The following is an 18878-nucleotide window of genomic DNA, read 5'->3' on the forward strand; positions in this document are numbered from 1 at the left end:
ATGTTCTCCCTGTGTTTGCGTGGGTTTCTTCCGGGTGCTCCGGTTTCCTTCCACAGCCCAAAGATGTTTGGATTAGGTTGATTGGTCATGCTAAATTGATCCTAGTGTTAAGGGATTAGCAGGGTCAGTATGTGGAGTTACAAGAATAGGGCTTGGGTGGGATTGTGATTGGTGCAGACTTGATGGGCCGAATGGCCTCCTTCTGCACTGTAGGGACTCTATGAGAAATGTAGATTTTGATGTGCAGTGGATAATCTATCTCTGCGTCTGTAGTATTTTTCCATGTTTCAGGTTTATATTTACACCTATCTGATAATGTTTCAGTGATTCGGACGTTTCTGAAGACACTAGCAGCCAACCTTTGCTGGCTGATTTTGGACACCCTTGGTCTGCCGTAAACAGTTACACAGGAACAAGAATCTCCACTGCCTGCAGCTCTACCTTCTCCTGGGGTGACAATGTGAGTAGTGCTTTTCCAGTCATTTGCACTGCATGCTCAGAGAACCATAGATTCATACCGTGCAGAAGAAGCCCTTTGGCCCATCAAGTCTGAACAAACCACAATCCCGCCCAGGCCCTGTTCCATAATCTCACATATTTACCCTGCTAATCTCTTAATACTAAGGTCAATTTAGCATTGAAACACATCAGAAACATGTAAGAAACACCTGACTTCTCACCTAATCTCATTTACTAGCATTTGGCCCATAGTATTGGATGTTATGGTATGCCAAATGCTCATCCCAATACTTTTTAAAGGATGTGAGGGAATTCGTCTCTACACCCTCCCAGGCAGCGCATTCCAAACCGTCACTACCCTCTGGGTTAAAAAGGTTTTTCCTCACATCCCCTCCCAAACCTCCCATCCCTCACTTTTAACTTGTGTCCCCTCATGACTGATCCTTCAACTAAGGGGAACAGCTGCCCCCTATCCACTCTGTCCATGATCCTCATAACCTTGTACACCTCAGTCAGATCGCTCCTCAGTTTTCTCTGCTCCAATGAAAACAACCCAGGCTTCTCTAACCTCTCTTCATAACTTAAATGTTCCAACCCAGGCAGCATCCTGGTGAATCACTTCTGCGCCCTTTCCAGTGCAATCACATCCTTCCGATAATGTGGCGAGCAGAACTGCACACAGCATTCCATCTGTGGCCTCATCAAAGTTCTTTACAACTCCAATGTGATGTTCCTGCTTTTGTAATCTATGACTTGATTGATAAAGGCAAGTGTCCATGTGCCTTTTTCACCACCCTACTAACATGCCTTTTCACTTTCAGAGATCTGTGGACAAACATGCCAAGCTCCCTTTGTTCTGCAAAACTTCATAGTATCCGACCATTCATTCAGTATTTCCTTTTTTGAGAAAGTGACCAAAGAGGTGGATGGGGGTAAGGCAGTGGACGTGGTGTATATGGATTTTAGTAAGGCGTTTGATAAGGTTCACCATGGTAGGCTTCTGCACAAAATGCAGATGTATGGGATTGGGGGTGATCTAGGGAACTGGATTAGGAATTGGCTAGCGGATAGGAGACAGAGGGTAGTGGTTGACGGTAAATATTCATCATGGAGTTCGGTTACAAGTGGTGTGCCTCAGGGATCTGTGTTGGGGCCACTGCTGTTTGTGATTTTTATTAATGATCTGGATGAGGGTATAGTTGGGTGGATCAGTAAATTTGCTGATGACACCAAAGTCGGAGGTGTGGTAGATAGTGAGGAAGGGTGTCATAGTTTGCAGGAAGACTTAGACAGGTTGCAGAGCTGGGCCGAGAGGTGGCGGACGGAGTTTAATGCAGAGAAATGTGAGGTAATTCACTTTGGTAGGAATAACAGATGTGTTGAGTATAGGGCTAACGGGAAGACTTTGAATAGTGTGGAGGAGCAGAGGGATCTAGGTGTATGTGTACATAGATCCCTGAAAGTTGGGAATCAAGTAGATAAGGTTGTTAAGAAGGCATACAGTGTCTTGGCGTTTATTGGTAGGGGAATTGAATTTAGGAGTCGTAGCGTTATGTTGCAACTGTACACAACTCTGGTGCGGCCGCACTTGGAGTATTGTGTGCAGTTCTGGTCCCCACATTACAGGAAGGATGTGGAGGCTTTGGAGAGGGTGCAGAGGAGGTTTACCAGGATGTTGCCTGGTATGGAGGGGAGATCCTAAGAGGAGAGGCTGAGGGATTTGGGGTTGTTTTCGCTGGAAAGAAGGCGGCTAAGAGGGGATCTTATTGAAACATATAAGATGATTAGAGGTTTAGATAGGGTGGATAGTGATAGCCTTTTTCCTCTGATGGAAAAATCTAGCACGAGGGGGCATGGCTTTAAACTAAGGGGGGGGTAGTTATAGGACAGATGTTAGGGGTAGGTTCTTTACCCAGAGGGTGGTGAGGGATTGGAATGCCCTGCCTGCTGCAGTTGTAAATGCGCCTAGTTTGGGGGCGTTTAAGAGGTCTGTGGACAGGTTTATGGACGAAAAGGGATTGGTTTAGGTTAGTGGGTCATTGTTGTTTTTTTTTAACTGGTCGGTGCAACATCGTGGGTCGAAGGGCCTGTTCTGCGCTGTAATGTTCTATGTTCTATGTTCTATGTTCATCAAATTACTCCTTCCAAAGTACATCACCTCACACTTTTCAGGGTTAAATTCTAATAGCTACTCATCTGCCCATTTGACCAGCCCATCTATATCTTCTTATAGCCCAAGACACTTAATCTCACTATTAACTATCCGTCATCTACAAACTTACTAATCCTATCCCCATCCATCGTCATCTATATCATTTATATGAATAACAAATAATGGGGGACCCAGCATAAATCCTTGTAGCATGCCACTGGACATGGGCTTCCAATCACTATGTTGTAGGTAAAGATACCTCTGAGACTAATTGTGAGTCAAAGTACAGCAGTTTATTCAAAAGCTTTTGGGAGATACACCTGTCATTTAACAGCAGTTCCCCAGGTGTCTCGCCAAACACAAGTTAAGAGCATATATAGGGATAGGGCCACGCAGGCCCTATCCCCATAACTCCACATATTTACCCTACTAATCCCCCTGACACTGAGGGGCAATTTAGCATGGCCAATCAACTTAACTCGCACATCTTGGATACAGCCATCTGTAGTCATCCTCTGTCTCCAACAACTGAGTCAATTTTGAATCCACTTTATCAAATTACTCTGTGTCCCATGTGCACTTGCCTTCTTTACAAGTGGGACCTTGTCAAATGCTTTGGTAAAATCCATATAAATTGCATAAACTCCATTACTTTCATCTGCGCACCTTGGCACTTCTTCAAAAAACTCGATGAAATGTTGAATGAGTAAATTCTGAGTTGAACAGTACCGTGCCTTAGAGACAGAAAGGTCATGCACAGTGCTGCACTTTTACCCACTGGCTAGTACAGGAGCACAGTCTTTTTAAATCCAATTTAATTTTTAGTGCTGAAAGTGATAGATGCACTTTTTTCCTATGTATTTGCATGTCCTAGGAGTTTGAGAAAGCAACCTCACAGCAGGTCCAACAAATGTTCTGTGAGATTGATGAGCTTCTTTTTGAAGAGAAGAAATGTTCTCGTGTACAGAGTCTGGAGAAGGAGTGTCAGGAATGGAAGTGCAGCTTCCCACATTTTCGGTAAGGAAATAATGGAATACTATGCCTCTCAGTGTCCCTGACAACGTGTTTCTGATCTCTTGTAAAGATTACAGATAATAATAATCTCAACCTTGTTCCACTCTCCATTTTTTTTCATCTTTTTTCCCTAGACATTGTTCTTTCTGGGATATGTTTTTATGACTGGTACAGAATGTCAAAGCGTAGAAACAAACCATTGTGACTATGTGTTTATATGTCACATGAGCCTCCTCCATACCCTCTTCATTTTCTTAATGGCGAACTGCACTGGATCTCGATGAATCAGAAGAAATCTGTTGATACTGAAATAAATGTATCATCAGCTGAAGGACAACACTGTTTTACACACATACATATTAGCAGCAGAATTCAGACATTCAACCTTTCAAGCCTGCTCCACCATTTGATAAGGTCATGGTTGATCTGAATTTGGATGAATTCTAGACCAATTAGCCAGGGAGGTAGTGACACACTGGTATTCTCACTGGTCACTGGACCAGTAGTCCAGAGTCTAAACATAGACATAGAACAGTACAGCCCTTCGGCCCTTGATGTTGTGCCGAGCTATGTCCGAAATCAAGATCAAGCTATCCCACTCCCTATCATTCTGGTATGCTCCATGTGCCTAGCCAATAACCGTTTGAAAGTGTTGTAGACAAAATAATACCTCTGAGACTGTTAGTCAAAATACAGTGGTTTTTATTTCAAAGCTCAGGCGTTCATTCAAGAGCTTTGGGAGAAGCAGGGACTGCCAGACTTCTCATAGAACACAAACACAAGTGGGCATTTTTACATTGTGAGCTCCAGCAGTAATCACGATTCAAAGTTCCAATTCTAGCCAGACCTCCAGGTCTTCCTTCCTTGGTCATGATTCAGCCCCAGATTTAATCAGGAACTACAGTCCTGCGGTCACAACACAGTCTTCAATCTGGTCACGATTCAAAACCCTTTTGCAGCAGTACCGGTATCCCTGTCTTTGAAGTTACTTGTGTGATTGCAGCTGTCCCAGCAGGACTCTTCCTGTTAAAAGCCGGTATTGTAATCTGCCATCAGCAACTGTCAAAAGCCGGTATCGTAAACTACCATCTGTGTAACGATGTCAAACTAACACAAATAGGTAAGATTTGCAAAGTCTACAAAATAACAGACACGTTAAACTATATGTCTTTATAAAAGCGAGAGTTAAAGCATGTAAGACATGAACTTATATTACTGCCAGGAGTGGTATAAGCTTGAGAAGATCAGTCATGATGAAAGGTTATGTTTGTGACATATTCTAGATACAAAATGCATTAACCCTTTCCCTGCTTCAAAAGTTTCTAAAGTGTCGACTCCACTATCACAGCAGGCGGTGCATTCCACACCCCAACCACTCTCCGAAGTCTAGTAACCCTCTGGGGACCAGGATTCGGATCTCACCTTGGGAGATGGTGGAATTTAAGCTCAACAAAACATCTGAAATTAAAAGTCTAATGACGACCATGAAAACATTGTCAATTGTCGGGAAAACCCATCTGGTTCACTAATTGCTTTTAGAGAAGGAAACCTGCCACTCTTAACCGGTTTGGCCTACATGTTGACTCCACCGTATTAGGGAGAAAAAGACATCTATTCAGCTATTGTGAACTTCAGTCTCTTGGAGTTTCAGACAAGGGGGGCAATCCTCCCATCCCACCACGCTCCATTTTTAGCATGGCGGGCCAGAAGAATTGCGTGCCTGCCTCTTCACGGGATTCACACGTGTTCCCGCCGCGTGCGCATCTCCCAGCGCTAGATATCCTGCACCGTCTGATTTGCGCTGGAAACCAACAGGAACACCAGATAAGTGATTTAAATCTACTTTTAATGTAATTTAAATCTGATTAACGAACGCAGGACTGAAATCTCTGGGCCTGCTCGCATCTCCCACCCCATCAGGAGTATTTCACTCCAGCGGGGTTCAGGTTAGTTCTCCACTTTCGACAAACTAGTGGGACGACTGTGCTGGAGAGAAAGGGGGAGAGGGTCAATCGGGGCCCCGTTGGGGGTCAGGTGGGTGGTGCCATATGGGCATGGACAGCCTGGCAGTGCCAGCCTGTGCCCCCGGCACTGCCAGAGAAACAATTTGCTCATGCCTGGGGGGGGGGGCACCTTGGCACTTCCCATCAGGCATGGGCAGTACCAGTAGGGCAGGGCCTGGGGGCAGGGCAAGCTGAAGGTGGGGCTTAGCGGGTGATTGGTGGGGATGGGTGGTCCTGCCGCCACTCTGTCATTGCGATCGGTGGGTGCAGGAGGGAGTCATGATGTGGAGATGCCAGCGTTGGATTGGGGTAAACACAGTAAGAAGTCTCACAACACCAGGTTAAAGTCCAACAGGTTTATTTGGTAATAAACGCCGCTAGCTTTCAGAACACAGGGCATGTAAAGGCACACACTGTTTACAGAATACTGATTAAAGACTCGCATTCTAATCAGTATTCTGTAATCTGTGTGTGCCTTTATATGCCCTGTTTGTGATCAGAACTCTCCACTCACCTGACGAAGGAACAGCGTTCCGAAAGCTAGTGGCATTTACTACCACATAAACCCGTTGGACTTTAACCTGGTGTTGTGAGACTTCTTACAGCAGGAGGGAGGCCAGGGATTGGGGAGGGCTGGGAGGGGGCAGGGTGGTGTTCATTTGAGGGGAGTCTCTTGGGGAGGAGGGGTGTGCTGGGGGTGGGGTGGGAGATGGTTCATCACTTCTGGGGGAGGGGGCTGGAGATCAGGCGGTCTGGGACAGGAGGGTTCAGGGCTTGCCTGCGAATGGACAGGGGGAAGGGGGGCCACGATTGGGTCGTGGAGGGGCAGTACGGTGAAGGTCCCGGACTGGCCAGTGATCGAGCGAGCCAGCAGTCTGCAGGTTGACAGATCGGGGCCGCTGTGCATGCACAGAGGTCCGGAACTGTCAGCCTCCAGGGTGATTAGGCCCTGCCCCCCCCCCAAGCTTTTAATTATATTCCCGATTGTGATCTCTACATTGCAGAGTGTGAGAGATTCTTGTCTGAAGTCCCACTGAAAAAACCAGCATGATTTACACCAGTTTTCCCGTGAATTCGATACTTAAACCTTTTTTAGGAGAATCGCGGCTAAGGCCTTTATTATGAATTATAGAATGGGGCTGGCCCCCGTGCTCCAACTGGTGATTAACCAGAGAAAGCACTGGGTCAAAAATTCTACAGACAGTTTTGGTTAAGAAATTAGCATACACCAATCAATGTGTATACATTTGTACAGGAATTTATCTATATCCATTCACAATTATCAATTAGGTTTACATCATGCCTGAGGTGCGATTACAATCGACCAATTATGTGTCTGCTTGATTATAATATCCAATCAGTGTATGAACTCAAACAGTCTGATTTACTACTGGCTATAATTGGTTTTTAACATAACCATTTGTGTCTGGTTTGTGGACATCAATTACACTCCCTAGCCCAGCTTTCCCAGTGTGCTTAATGAATTCTCTCATGTTGTCTCTCTAAGTTATTTCTAGGCGATTTGGCCATCAGCGTAGACGGTAGAACAACCTCATATTGCTTTTACAGACCTTGAGATCTCACACCTATAAATTCCTGCCTGGGAACTAGCTGTAGGCTGATTGTGCCCTGGGGGTGCTTCTTTGCAGCTAACAGCTTGCCTCTCACAGACTAAACTGTAGATTTTCAAACCATTTTAGTGAACAGTGGAGATGGTAAACACACACACTTGAACTCTTTTTCAGTAACACCTGCTTTCCCCCACTTTCACACAGCAAAGTGGTTGACTCTTAAATTCCCTCTGAAATGGCCTGGCAAGCGACTCAGTTGTATTCAACTGATACAAACAAAACACAAAGTAATTCCCCCTCTAGCAGCACTGTGGGTGTACCAGCACACTTTCTCAAGAGCAACTAGGAGTGGGCAATAAATGCTGCCTTAGCCAGTGATGCCCATATCCTGTAAATTAATTTTTAAAAATTGGATGGCTGCAGGATATTCGTAAAGTCTAAAATGATAGGGTGTTTGAATATATTGAAAGATATTCAATTGGCCAGAGAGACAAAAGGTTTGAACAGGTACAGAACATATTCGAAAATCACAGATTTATCATGGCGCACAAGGAGACCATTGAGCCCATTAAATCTGCATCAGCTCTCCAAATGACTGTTGTGAATTAGTGCTGTTCCTCTATCTTTTTCCCTGTATCCTTATGCAAAATATCTAACCTTAAAAGCCTTGATTGAAACTGCTTCAACCACACTTTCAGGCAGTGCATTCCAGACTCAAATGACCTGCTATGTGAAAAAGTTTTTTTGCGCTTTATAGTATATTGTCTCTTTGTTCTCCCTACCAAAATGCAAAACTTGCCGCACTGAATTTCATCTGTCACCTATCTGTCTATTCCACCAACTTGTCTATGTCCTTTCGAAGTTCTGGACTGTCCTTCTCACAGTTTACGTTGCTTCCAAGTCAGCCGCAAACTTTGAAATTGTTCCCTGTACACCAAGATCTCAATCATTAATATATATCAGAAAAGCAAGGATCATAATATTGACCCCTGAGAAACACCACTACAAGCCTTCCTCCAGCCCAAAAAATACCCATTAACCATCACTCTCTGCTTCCCATTATTCTGCCAATTTCGTATCAATATGATTATATCTTTCAATGCTTCCACTGCCTCCAAATTATCATACTGCTCCCCAACATCCAGTACTCGATGAGCAGAAATTTCCTCCAACTAAATGTTGGAAAACTGAAACCATTGTATTTGACCACCATCACAATCTCTGTTCTCTAGCCACTGATTGGATCCTTCTTTCTTGAAAGTCTTTAAGGCTGAAGCAACCTGTTTGTAACCAGAGTGTTGTAATTGACCTTTAGATAAGCTTCCAACTCATCAGTAAGACCACCCATTTTTACCTCCTTGGTATTATTGGTCTCTGCCTCAGCTCATCTGCTGTTGAAACTCTCATCCATACCTTTTGTTACCTCTAGACTTGACTATTCCAATGCACTCTTTGATAGTCTACCATCTTCTGTCCATAAACTTAACCTTCTCTTCCACCCCCTCCCCACCCCATCCTAAAGAGACTATACAATGCTCAGTGAAGGAAGATTAATGGGAACATTGCCAGTCCTACTACCTGTCTTTTAACGTCTTGCACATACCCTATTTTAATTACTCAGTCTTTGATGGCCATGCTCTTAGCTACCAGGGTTATAAGGTTGAATCCCTTCCGTAAACTCCTCTGCCTCCCTACCCCTCTTTCCTCCTTTAAAACACTCCTTAAATTCTGTTTTTGTCTCCTTAAATTCTATTCCTTTGTCTAAACTTCTGGTTGTCTGCCCTATGTGTGGCCTTGTGTGGCAAGAGGTCAAATTGTTTTTGAAAGCACCCCTATAGTGTCTTTGGATACATGGAAGGTGCCGTATCAATATGTTATTGTTTTGATTGCTGTTGGAAAATCCCTAAAATATTAAATTCCATCCAAGGTCAGTAGATAGTTCCGTTGTCCATCTCTTGCCCGATCTGATTCCGTGGCAGATGGGGTGGTAGAATTCTGGTGGTGGTGTCTGTCCTTGCCCTTTATCCTCATTTACGTTCCCTTTATCCTATTGCAGCCACCCCCTCCACTCTTATGGTATGATACTTTTCTGATTTTCTTTACTCTTAACTCTGATGAAGGGTCATCCAGACTCGATATGTTGATTCTATTCTCTCTCTGCAGATGCTGTCAGACCTGCTGAGATTCTGCAGCATTTTATGTTTTTGTTTCAAAGTTCAACTAATTTGTCTTGCACCACCCTGGAAGTCACATTCATATCCCTACTGTGCAGAAGGAACCAGCCGGCCCATCTATACCGACTCTCTGACAGAGCATCCCACTCAGGTCCTATCCTCGTAACCCCACATATTTACCCCACTAATCCACCTAACCTACATAGCTTTGAACACTTTGGACACAGGGCGGCATGGTGGCACGGTTATTAGCACTATGACCTCAGAGCGCCACGAACCCAGGTCCAATTCCCACCTTGGGTCACTATCTGTGTGGAGTTTGCACATTCTCTCCATGTCTGCGTGTGTTTCCTCCTGGTGCTCCAGTTTCCTCCCACAGTCCAAAGATGTACAGATTAGGTTGATTGACCATGTTAAAAATTGACCCTCATGTCAGGGGGGATTAGCAGGGTAAATATGTGGGGTTACGAGAATAGGGCTTGAGTGGATTGCATACTCAATGGGCTGAATATCCTCCTGTACTGTAGGGATTCTATGACAAAGAGGCAATTTAGCATGGCCAATCCACCTAAGCTGGGGGAAACCAGAGCATCTGGAGGAAAGCCATGCAGATAGAGGGAGAACGTGCAGTCACCCAAGTCTGGAATTGAACCCAGGTTCCTGGTGCTGAGAAACAGCAGTGCGAGCTACTGTGCCTCCATGAATTGTTGACATTTCATACTAGTCAGTTTCTATTGGTTGGCAAAGTCAAAGATGGCGTGAGGAAAATCCCCAACAATGGAGAGCTTTCACAACCGTTGGTGCAAAGTTACTTATTCCTCCATATTTGTATCTATATTTACAACATAACATGTCTCAAATTACTTATATTCCATTTCTCTAAATGATCCTTTCTGAACTAAATTGATCTAACTTGCATTTGAATGAATCAATACTAACTACTGGCACTATCTTAGAAGCCCGATCCATAAGTTATCCACTCATTCATTGAAAGGTCATTTACACAAATTAGTTTTGAATTTGTGCCGTTAAGTGCTAAATCTCCCCTTAAGGTCTCCAGATGTGGAGGTTGAGATTAGAGAGTAAATGTGTGGGGTTATGGGGATAGGGCAGAGGATGGGCCTGGTTAAGATGCTCTGTCAGAGAGCCGGTGCAGACTCGATGGGACTGATGGCCTCTTTCTGCACTACAGGGATTCTATAAAATGCAGGTATGCTGTGTGGTTCCACTTTTTTGGACAAGATTAAATAGTTTATTATGATTAATATTATATAGACCTTCTAGTACTAAAAGAAGCAAATTATATAAGACCTTGTATATCGTTGAATCCATAGAATTCCTGTAATGCAGAAAGAAGCCATTCGGCCCATCGAGTCTTCACCGACCACAATTCCACCCAGGCCCTATTCCCATAACCACGCATATTTACCTTGCTGATCCCCCTGACACTCAAGTCAATTTAGCATGGCCAATCAACCAAACCCACATATCTTTGGACTGTGAGAGGAAACCTGAGCACCCTGAGGAAATGCACGCGGACATGGGGAGAATGCAAACTCCACACATACTGTGACCCGAGGGTGGAATTGAACCCAGGTCCCTGACGCTGTGAGGCAGCAGTGCTGCCACTGTGCCGAACCATATGTTAATAGGATGTTCCTCGTCTGGGAAAGACAAGAATTAGGGGCCACTCTTCAAGAATAAGAGGTCTTCCTTTTAAGAAGGAGGTGAGGAGAATTTTTCTAGGGTGAATTCTCTTTCCACGATCACAGTGGAGCCTGGATCATTCAGTGTGTTTAAGCCTGAGTTAGATTCTTGATTGATGAAAGAGCCAAAGGTTGTGGGGATAGACAGGAAAGTAGAGTTGAACCCACAGGTAGGTTAGCCATAATTTTACCAAATGGCAGAGCAGGCTCAAGGGGCTGAATGGCCTCCTCTTCCTATTTCATGCGTTAATATAACCTCGCAATCTGAGTATTGTCTCGTTTGAGATAGGCTTGCATTTCTATGCCATATAATTAATTGGGATTCTTATTACTATCAACATTTATTTTAATCTTTCTCTGCAGAATTTTGGGGAAACAAATAGTGGCTCCTGTTGATGAAGCCTATTGTTGGTATCCTGGTCCGGAGCATGTCACTACTCCATTGTCAATTTGCAGTTCAGATGCTGAGGCAGATGTGAATGAGTAAGTATCAGCCAAGAATAATATAGCAGTTAAAGTTTATTTATTAGTCACAAGTAAGGCTTACATTAACACTACAATGAAGTTACTGTGAAATTCCCCCAGTAACCACACTCTGGCACCTGTTCGGGATAATGCACCTAACCGGCATGTCTCCGGCACCTGCACCTAACCAACATGTCTTTCAGACTGTGGGAGGAAACCTGAGCACCCGAAGGAAACCCATGCAGACTTCACACAGACAGTGACCCCAGCCAGGAATCGAACCCAGTTGCTCATGTTGTGAGGCAGCAGTGCAAACTACTTTGCTACCTTGTTGCCCACAGAATCTAAGATTTGGGGCAAGCGTGGCCAGAAAATCCCACCCTTCATGTCTTCATCACAATATTTAGTGTTGTGTCATCTGCAAACCATGCCTTCGCCCCCTTCAGTCATTGACGTTGGTCATAAAAAGTTGAGACCCCAGAACAAACCACTGAACACGCACTGCTCCCACTTACGCACATTCCCTGATTTTTAGCCAACTTGCCAATCTTTTTTCCGCATTTATCCACAAAATACAGCATGAGTTTTTATTTTCTGCAGTTTGTTCTTGGAATGGCAGACTTCAGTTACATAGATAAGTAGTAAAAGCTGGGGCAGTTCTTGTTGCGAAGAGAAGGTTGAAAGAAGATTTGAGGTATTCAAGATGATTGGGGTCCACATGGAGTTGATAGGGTAGAACTAGCACAGGGGATAGTGGCGGAGAGTCAGCACAGGGACTCGTGGGGGTAAAGTCAGCACAGGGGTCAATAGGGGGAGAGCCGGCACGGGGGCCAATGGGGGAGAGCCGGCACGGGGGCCAATGGGGGAGAGCCGGCACGGGGGCCAATGGGGGAGAGCCGGCACGGGGGCCAATGGGGGAGAAATCTCATGGAATATAAATGGTGACAGATTGTATTGACTGGTAGCAATATGGTGGAGACTGATCATTACCTTAAGAAAAGTCTTATGTTTACCACAAATGGCTGTTCTTTTGAAATTAAACAAACTGTTTGTTACAAGTCAGACATCACCAACCAAGCAGGTCATCACATCACCATCACCCGTGTCAACTTTTAGCACAATTCACCTTTACAAAAACATTCAAAAAAAGTGAAACTAAGACTGAATATAGAATTGTAAACATATTAAGCTGTAAAGCCAACATTTCCGAACCTAAAAGACATAAAAACGAATATTCAAGTTATCAGTAGGAAACAATGTAGAATCTTTCCAATTGTAATATCATTTTTGAAGTCACAAACCGTGAGATGGAATTGGATAGGTACTTCAACAAAAGGGGAAAATGGCAGGATAGAGTCATAGAGGTCTACAGCATGGAAACGGGCCCTTCAGCCCAACTTGTCCATGCCGTCCCTTTCTTTAACCTCTAAGCTAGTCCTAATTGCCCGTGTTTGGCCCATATCCCTCTATACCCATCTTACCCATGTAACTGTCTAAATGCTTTTTAAAAGATGAAATTGTACCTGCCTCTACTACTACCTCCGGCAGCGTTCCAGACACTCACCACCCTGTGTGTGAAAAAATTGCCCCTCTGGACCCTTTTGTATCTCTCCCCTCTCACCTTAAACCTATGCCCTCTAGTTTCAGACTCCCCTACCTTTGGGAAAAGATATTGACTATCTATCTGATTTACGTCCCTCATTATTTTATAGACCTCTGTAAGATCACCCCTCAGCCTCCTATGCTCCAGAGGAAGAAATACCAGTCTATCCAGCCTCTCCTTATAATAGTTGAGTTAGAGTAATCTGCTCCAACCACATGAATGTTGGCCAAATAACTTTAACAGACCAACGGCTCTCATATCCAGCCTAATATGTAATTAATCAGTTGATTAAGATTTTTCTGTTCCCAAATGAATCCTCATAGTTAGCACAGGAACACAAGAGAGTTGTGGTGATCACTATGGTGACATTCTAGAAACAACTAACTCTAGCTAAGTCACATATCCAGACAAGGACACGAAATTGTTAGGAGGAACAAAAGCTTTGGTTTACTCTTCTGCTTCCCCAGCTTTTGTAGAGTACAGGCTAATTGCAACAACTCCAGAACCACCCTATTCGCAATCAGCACAAGCTATGAATCGACCCTCGGCTGCACGCTGCCTTTACCAGATTGTTGAGGAGTACAGCATTTCACTCATTACACAACTCCCCATAATTTTAGCTGCTTTTATGTTTGAACGGCATGGAATTATCTTTTCTTTCTTTTAGACTCTGTGTTCTTGGCAAGAAAGTGACCATCTCGGGGCCTCCTCAGAGCAATGAAGGAGACTTTATGCGGAAGATTGCCACTTTTCCCGGTGAAGAAGATGACGAGTCAGATAATGGTGTGATTGTTGCAGAAGGTGTTGTTGAAGAATACCTGGCATTTCATCACAAAGACCTGTTAGTACCAAGGAAACTGTTCCTATTTAACAACCAGTTTCATGAATTAGCACCAATATCATCATTTCAATTCAGTATCTTCCCCTAAAGCTTAGTCCCTGTCCACAGCACCAGTCATTAACAGCGCTCAATGACTATCAGTGCTTACTCTCCCAACACTTCAACAACAAACTCAGCTTGTGTTTAATGGAATAAAACATCCCAAGGTGCCTGAGGCATGGAGGCCAATGGGAGAGAGCAAGCACAGGGGGCCAATGGGAGAGAGCCAGCACAGGAGGCCAATGGGAGAGAGCCAGCACAGGGGGCCAATGGGAGAGAGCCAGCACAGGGGGCCAATGGGAGAGAGCCGGCACAGGGGTCCAATGGGAGAGAGGCAGCACGGGGGCCAATGGGAGAGAGGCGGCACGGGGGCCAATGGGAGAGAGCCAGCACAGGGGGCCAATGGGAGAGAGCCGGCACAGGGGCCAATAGGAAAGAGCTGGCTCGTGGCTGAGGTCACCACTCAGATTAACACCACTCAATGACTAACAGTGCTCACTCTCCCAACTCTTCAACAACAAACTCAGCTTGTGGTTAATGGAATAAAACATCCCAAGGCGCCTGAGTGTAATCAGGCAAAAAGATTCACAAGGCCAGTAAAGATGATATTAGGAGAGGTAATCAAATGCTTGAATAAAGAGTAGGTTTTAAGTGTTTGAAAGGAGCAGAAATGTTTAGCAAGGGAGTTCTAGAGCTTAAAGGCCTCAGTAATTGAAGGGTCAGCTGCTGATGATAAGATGAAGGAAGTGGCGGCCACGCTCGAGGCCAGACTTGCAGAAGCACAATGTTCAAGAAAAGTTCTAATACTAGGTGTGATTAAAGAGATAGGGAGGGTAGAAGCTACAAAGAATTTAAACACAATGGTGTTCAAATTTTAATTTTAAAAATGAAGCTTTGCTGGTTCAGGCCTAGGAGCCAGTACAGGTTGGTGAGTGTAGGAGTAGTGGGTAAATGGCATAAGCAAGTGGATGGGCAGTGAATTTGAATGAACTCTAGTGTGTGGAGGATGGTTAAACAGAGAAAGTTCACCCTTTTCAGCCCATTGTGTCCACCAGCCAAGGAAGAGCTAGCCACCCTAATTCCATTTCCAGCTCTTGCTGTGTAGGTTACAGCGAATACAGTGCATATCCAAAGCCTATTTAAATGTGATAAGGGTTTGTGCTGCTACCAGCCATCCAGGAAGCGAGTTTGAAATTCTCAGCACTCCCTTGGGTTTTTCATTAATTCTTAGGATATGGGCATCATTGGCCAGGCTAGTATTTATTTCCCATCCCTAATTGCCCTTGAGAAGGTGGTAGTGAGCTGCATTTTTGAAACTACTGTCTATGTGATGTAGTTACACCCACAGTGCTGTCAGTGAGTTCCGGGATTTGTCCCAGTGACAGTGATATATTTCCAAGTCAGGATGGTGTGTGGCTTGGAGGGGAACATACGGGTGCATTGTATTCCCAGCTATCTGCTGTACTTGCCCTTCCTGAAGGTAGCAGTGTGGCGGTTCTGTCTGAGGAGTGCATCTTGTGGATGGTACACACTGCTGCTACTGTGCATCAGTGGTAGTGGGAGAGTTTCTGAATGGGTTGCCAAGCAAGCAGACTACTTTGCCCTGGATAGTGTCAAACTTTTTGAGTTTTGTTGAAGCTGCAGTCACCAAAGTAAATGGACATTATCCTATCACACTCTTAACGTGTGCCTTCCAGATGTTGGGCAGGTTTTGGGGAGTCAGGAGTTGAGTTACTCACCACAGGATTCCTAGCTTCCTATCTGTCCTGTAGCTACAGTATCTATATGGCTAATCTGGTTAAATTTCTGGTCAATGGTAATCTGTCAGGATATTGATTTTGGTCATTTCAGTAATGGTAATGCCACTGATTGTCATGGGGTGATGATTAGATTCCCTCTAGTTGGAGATAGTCATAGTCTGGCATTTGTGTGGCATGAATGTCACTTGCCACTTGTTTCCTGGACTACGTGCAATCATCAGCGAACATGCCGGTTTCTGACCTTATGATGGAAGAAAAGTTGATGAAACAGCTGAATATGGCTGGGGTCCAGGACATTACCCTGAGGAACTCCTGTAGTGATGTCTTGGAATTGAGAAGGTTGACCTCCAAAAACCGCAACCATCTTCCTTTGTGCTAGGTATGACCCCAACCAGTAGAGAGTTTTCCCCTGATTCCCATTGACTCTAACTTTGCTGGGTCTCTTTGATGCCATGCTTGGTCAAATGCTGCCTTGATCTCAAGGGCAGTCACTCTCAGCTCACCTCTGGAATTCAGCTTTGTCCGTGTTTGAAGCAAAGCTGTAATGGTGTCAGGAACTGAGTGACCCTGGCGAAACCCAAACTGAGCATCAATGAGCAGTTTATTGCTGAGTAAGTGCTGCTTGATAGCACTGTTGATGACCCCCTTCTATGATTTTACAAATGATTCCGAGTAAACTGATGAGTTGGTAATTGACTGGGTTGGATTTGTCCAGCTTTTTGTATACAGGACATACCTGTGCAATTTTCCACACTGCCGGGTAGTTTTGCCTGTTGCATGCTGCTTGTTCTGTTTGGCACACAAATAATCTTGAGCAGAGCTGCACATGGTTGACATCTTATTTTTATGTATTCCTGGTGCTGCTCCTTACACCCCCACTGGTCGCCCCCTAGGCCCAACCTCTTTAACACTGCCCGATGCCTGATGGACAGAGCCAAAGTGAACCCTGGTCATAGGCACTTTGCCCCTTGGGCAATGCTGGGGACACAGGCTGGCACTGCCAGGGTGCCCATGCCCGGGGCACCGCCACCCCCGCCATCCTCCTGCAAGGCCCAATTACCTCCTCCTCTTCAGTCCAACGGGGTCGGGCCGCTAGTTGCCCGAAAGTGGGGAGTAGTGTAACCCCTACTGGAGTGTTTCACTGGCAGGATAGGGGAGGTTAGCGGGTCTGGAGACTTCAGTTAATTACATTCAAATAGTATTTCAATTGCCCCCCGCCCCGTATCTATAATGCTGGAAATCCACCACTGGGAGATGTGCTCTGGGCCAGACGCCCAGCGCTGATCCTGCAGATCGGACACCACTTAGATCCCTCGGCCAGCTGCGCTGATTTTTTAGCACAGCAGGGTGGGAGAATGAACCCTAGTATGTCCGGGGTGTGTGGGGTCCTTGGTTACACTGGCTCCTTTTCCAAGGCAGCGGAAAGTGTAGATGCGTGGGAAGCTCATTTGCGTGATAGACTGGGCTACATTCAACCCATTGTAGTTTCTTGTGGTCTTGCACAGAGCAGGAACATACCAAGCTGTGATACATCCAGAAAGAATGCTTTCTTTGGTGCATCTGTAAAAGTTGGTGAGAGTCCTAGTGGACATGCTGAATTTCCTTCGCCTCCTGAGAAAGCAGGGCATTGATGGGCTTTCTTGTCTACAGCATCTGGCTGGAGGGACCAGGACAGTTTGCTGGTGATCAGGACAAGAAACTTGAAGCCCTTGCCTATCTCCATTTCATCCCAGTTGATGTATCACAGGGGCATGTCCTCCACTGCCCTCCTGTAGTCGATGATTTTACTGACATTGAGGAAGAGATTATTGTCATTGCACCAATTCACCAGATTCACCAATATTTGGAGAGAGTGCTCACTAATGACATTGTAATGTATTAAAATGAGCCTTCTTCCGTTCCATGGCATATCTCAGACTACTCCACCGGTGAGGGACCAGTAAGACCAAACTCAGAAACTTACTGGCGCAAATCACTCTGTGGATTTTGAGCCCCCGATGCCATTCCCACTGACAGACAGTGCTGCCTCAAAATCATTCCCATTGACTATTGTTGATAAATTGTAACTCAGCTACATGTGCGTTCTTCTATTGTGATCCTAGTTAGTAAATGTTGGACAGCTTATCCATCTCTTAAAGGCACTGCAAATGAGCTTGGCCTGTCCACATTCAACGTCCACTACCTTAGGGTACCAAAACAGGCTTGAAGAACTGCGACTTTACATTTTATAGAGATGTGTAAACTTTGAGATGATTTGATTGAAGTTTCTAAGATGATGACGGGTATCGATTATATTTGCATGAACCAATTATATCAACTAAATAGGTTAGGGAGGGACGGCTGTTAGAGATGACCAGAAATAGGTTTCATGCCATGAGTGATTGTTTTCTCAGAGAATAGTGGACCGGTGAACCAGGCTGCTGGCTCAAGTTGATGCCGATTCGCTAGATTTCTTTAAGCAAGAGCTGAACTGGCTGGGACAGAGATCAAAGAATCACAGAACCCCTACAGTGCCATTCAGCCCATTTAAACTGCAGCGACTACAGTCCCACCCATGCCCTATTCCCATAACCCCACATATCTACCCTGCTAAATCCATTAGGATCAATTTAGCATCACCAATCAACCTAACCCATATATCTTTGGAGTTTGGGAGGAAACTGGAGCATTGGAGAAACCCACACAGATACAGGGAGAATATGCAGATTCCACAGACAGTGTCCAGAGGCCAGAATTGAACCCAGGTCCCTGGTGCTATGAGGTAGAAGTGCTAACCACTTGTGCTATCCCTTGTACTAGATGCTGGTAGCTGGACGTATGGCCAGAGAGGTCTCCTGGACTAGTTGTGATCGCTTTAAAGGTCAGGAGGAAACTTTTCACTTGTTTATCTGCCTGACTGACCTGGGTTTTTTTTTATCTGGTTTCTCATCTCTGCCAGAAGATGACATGGTCAGGTAGGTTTCCAGCAGAGGTCATTGGATAGGTATCTAAAGGGAGAATCAGATGTGATTTTGCCTACCTCTTTAACCTCCACCACTCCTAATCCCACATCTCAGTAATCCAGGCAATAAAGGGAATTGTTGTGCCCTTC

General features: G+C 45.0%; 1 protein-coding gene across 4 annotated transcripts in view; it reads left to right on the forward strand.

Moving 5' to 3' along the window:
• The window catches only part of fam149b1 (family with sequence similarity 149 member B1), an 82703-nt gene that overhangs the window by 11749 nt on the left and 52076 nt on the right, over nucleotides 1-18878 (forward strand). For all 4 annotated transcript variants that reach the window (XM_080215729.1, XM_080215730.1, XM_080215731.1 and 1 more), the window contains 4 exons: nucleotides 325-460; nucleotides 3486-3628; nucleotides 11443-11562; nucleotides 13815-13988. In XM_080215729.1, the coding sequence (XP_080071855.1) occupies nucleotides 325-460; nucleotides 3486-3628; nucleotides 11443-11562; nucleotides 13815-13988 (573 nt within the window). The remainder of the gene's footprint in view (nucleotides 1-324; nucleotides 461-3485; nucleotides 3629-11442; nucleotides 11563-13814; nucleotides 13989-18878) is intronic.

Source organism: Carcharhinus amblyrhynchos, chromosome 31 (genome assembly GCF_965287045.1).
Source record: "Carcharhinus amblyrhynchos chromosome 31, sCarAmb.v2.hapA, whole genome shotgun sequence".
Classification (NCBI taxonomy): domain Eukaryota; kingdom Metazoa; phylum Chordata; class Chondrichthyes; order Carcharhiniformes; family Carcharhinidae; genus Carcharhinus; species Carcharhinus amblyrhynchos.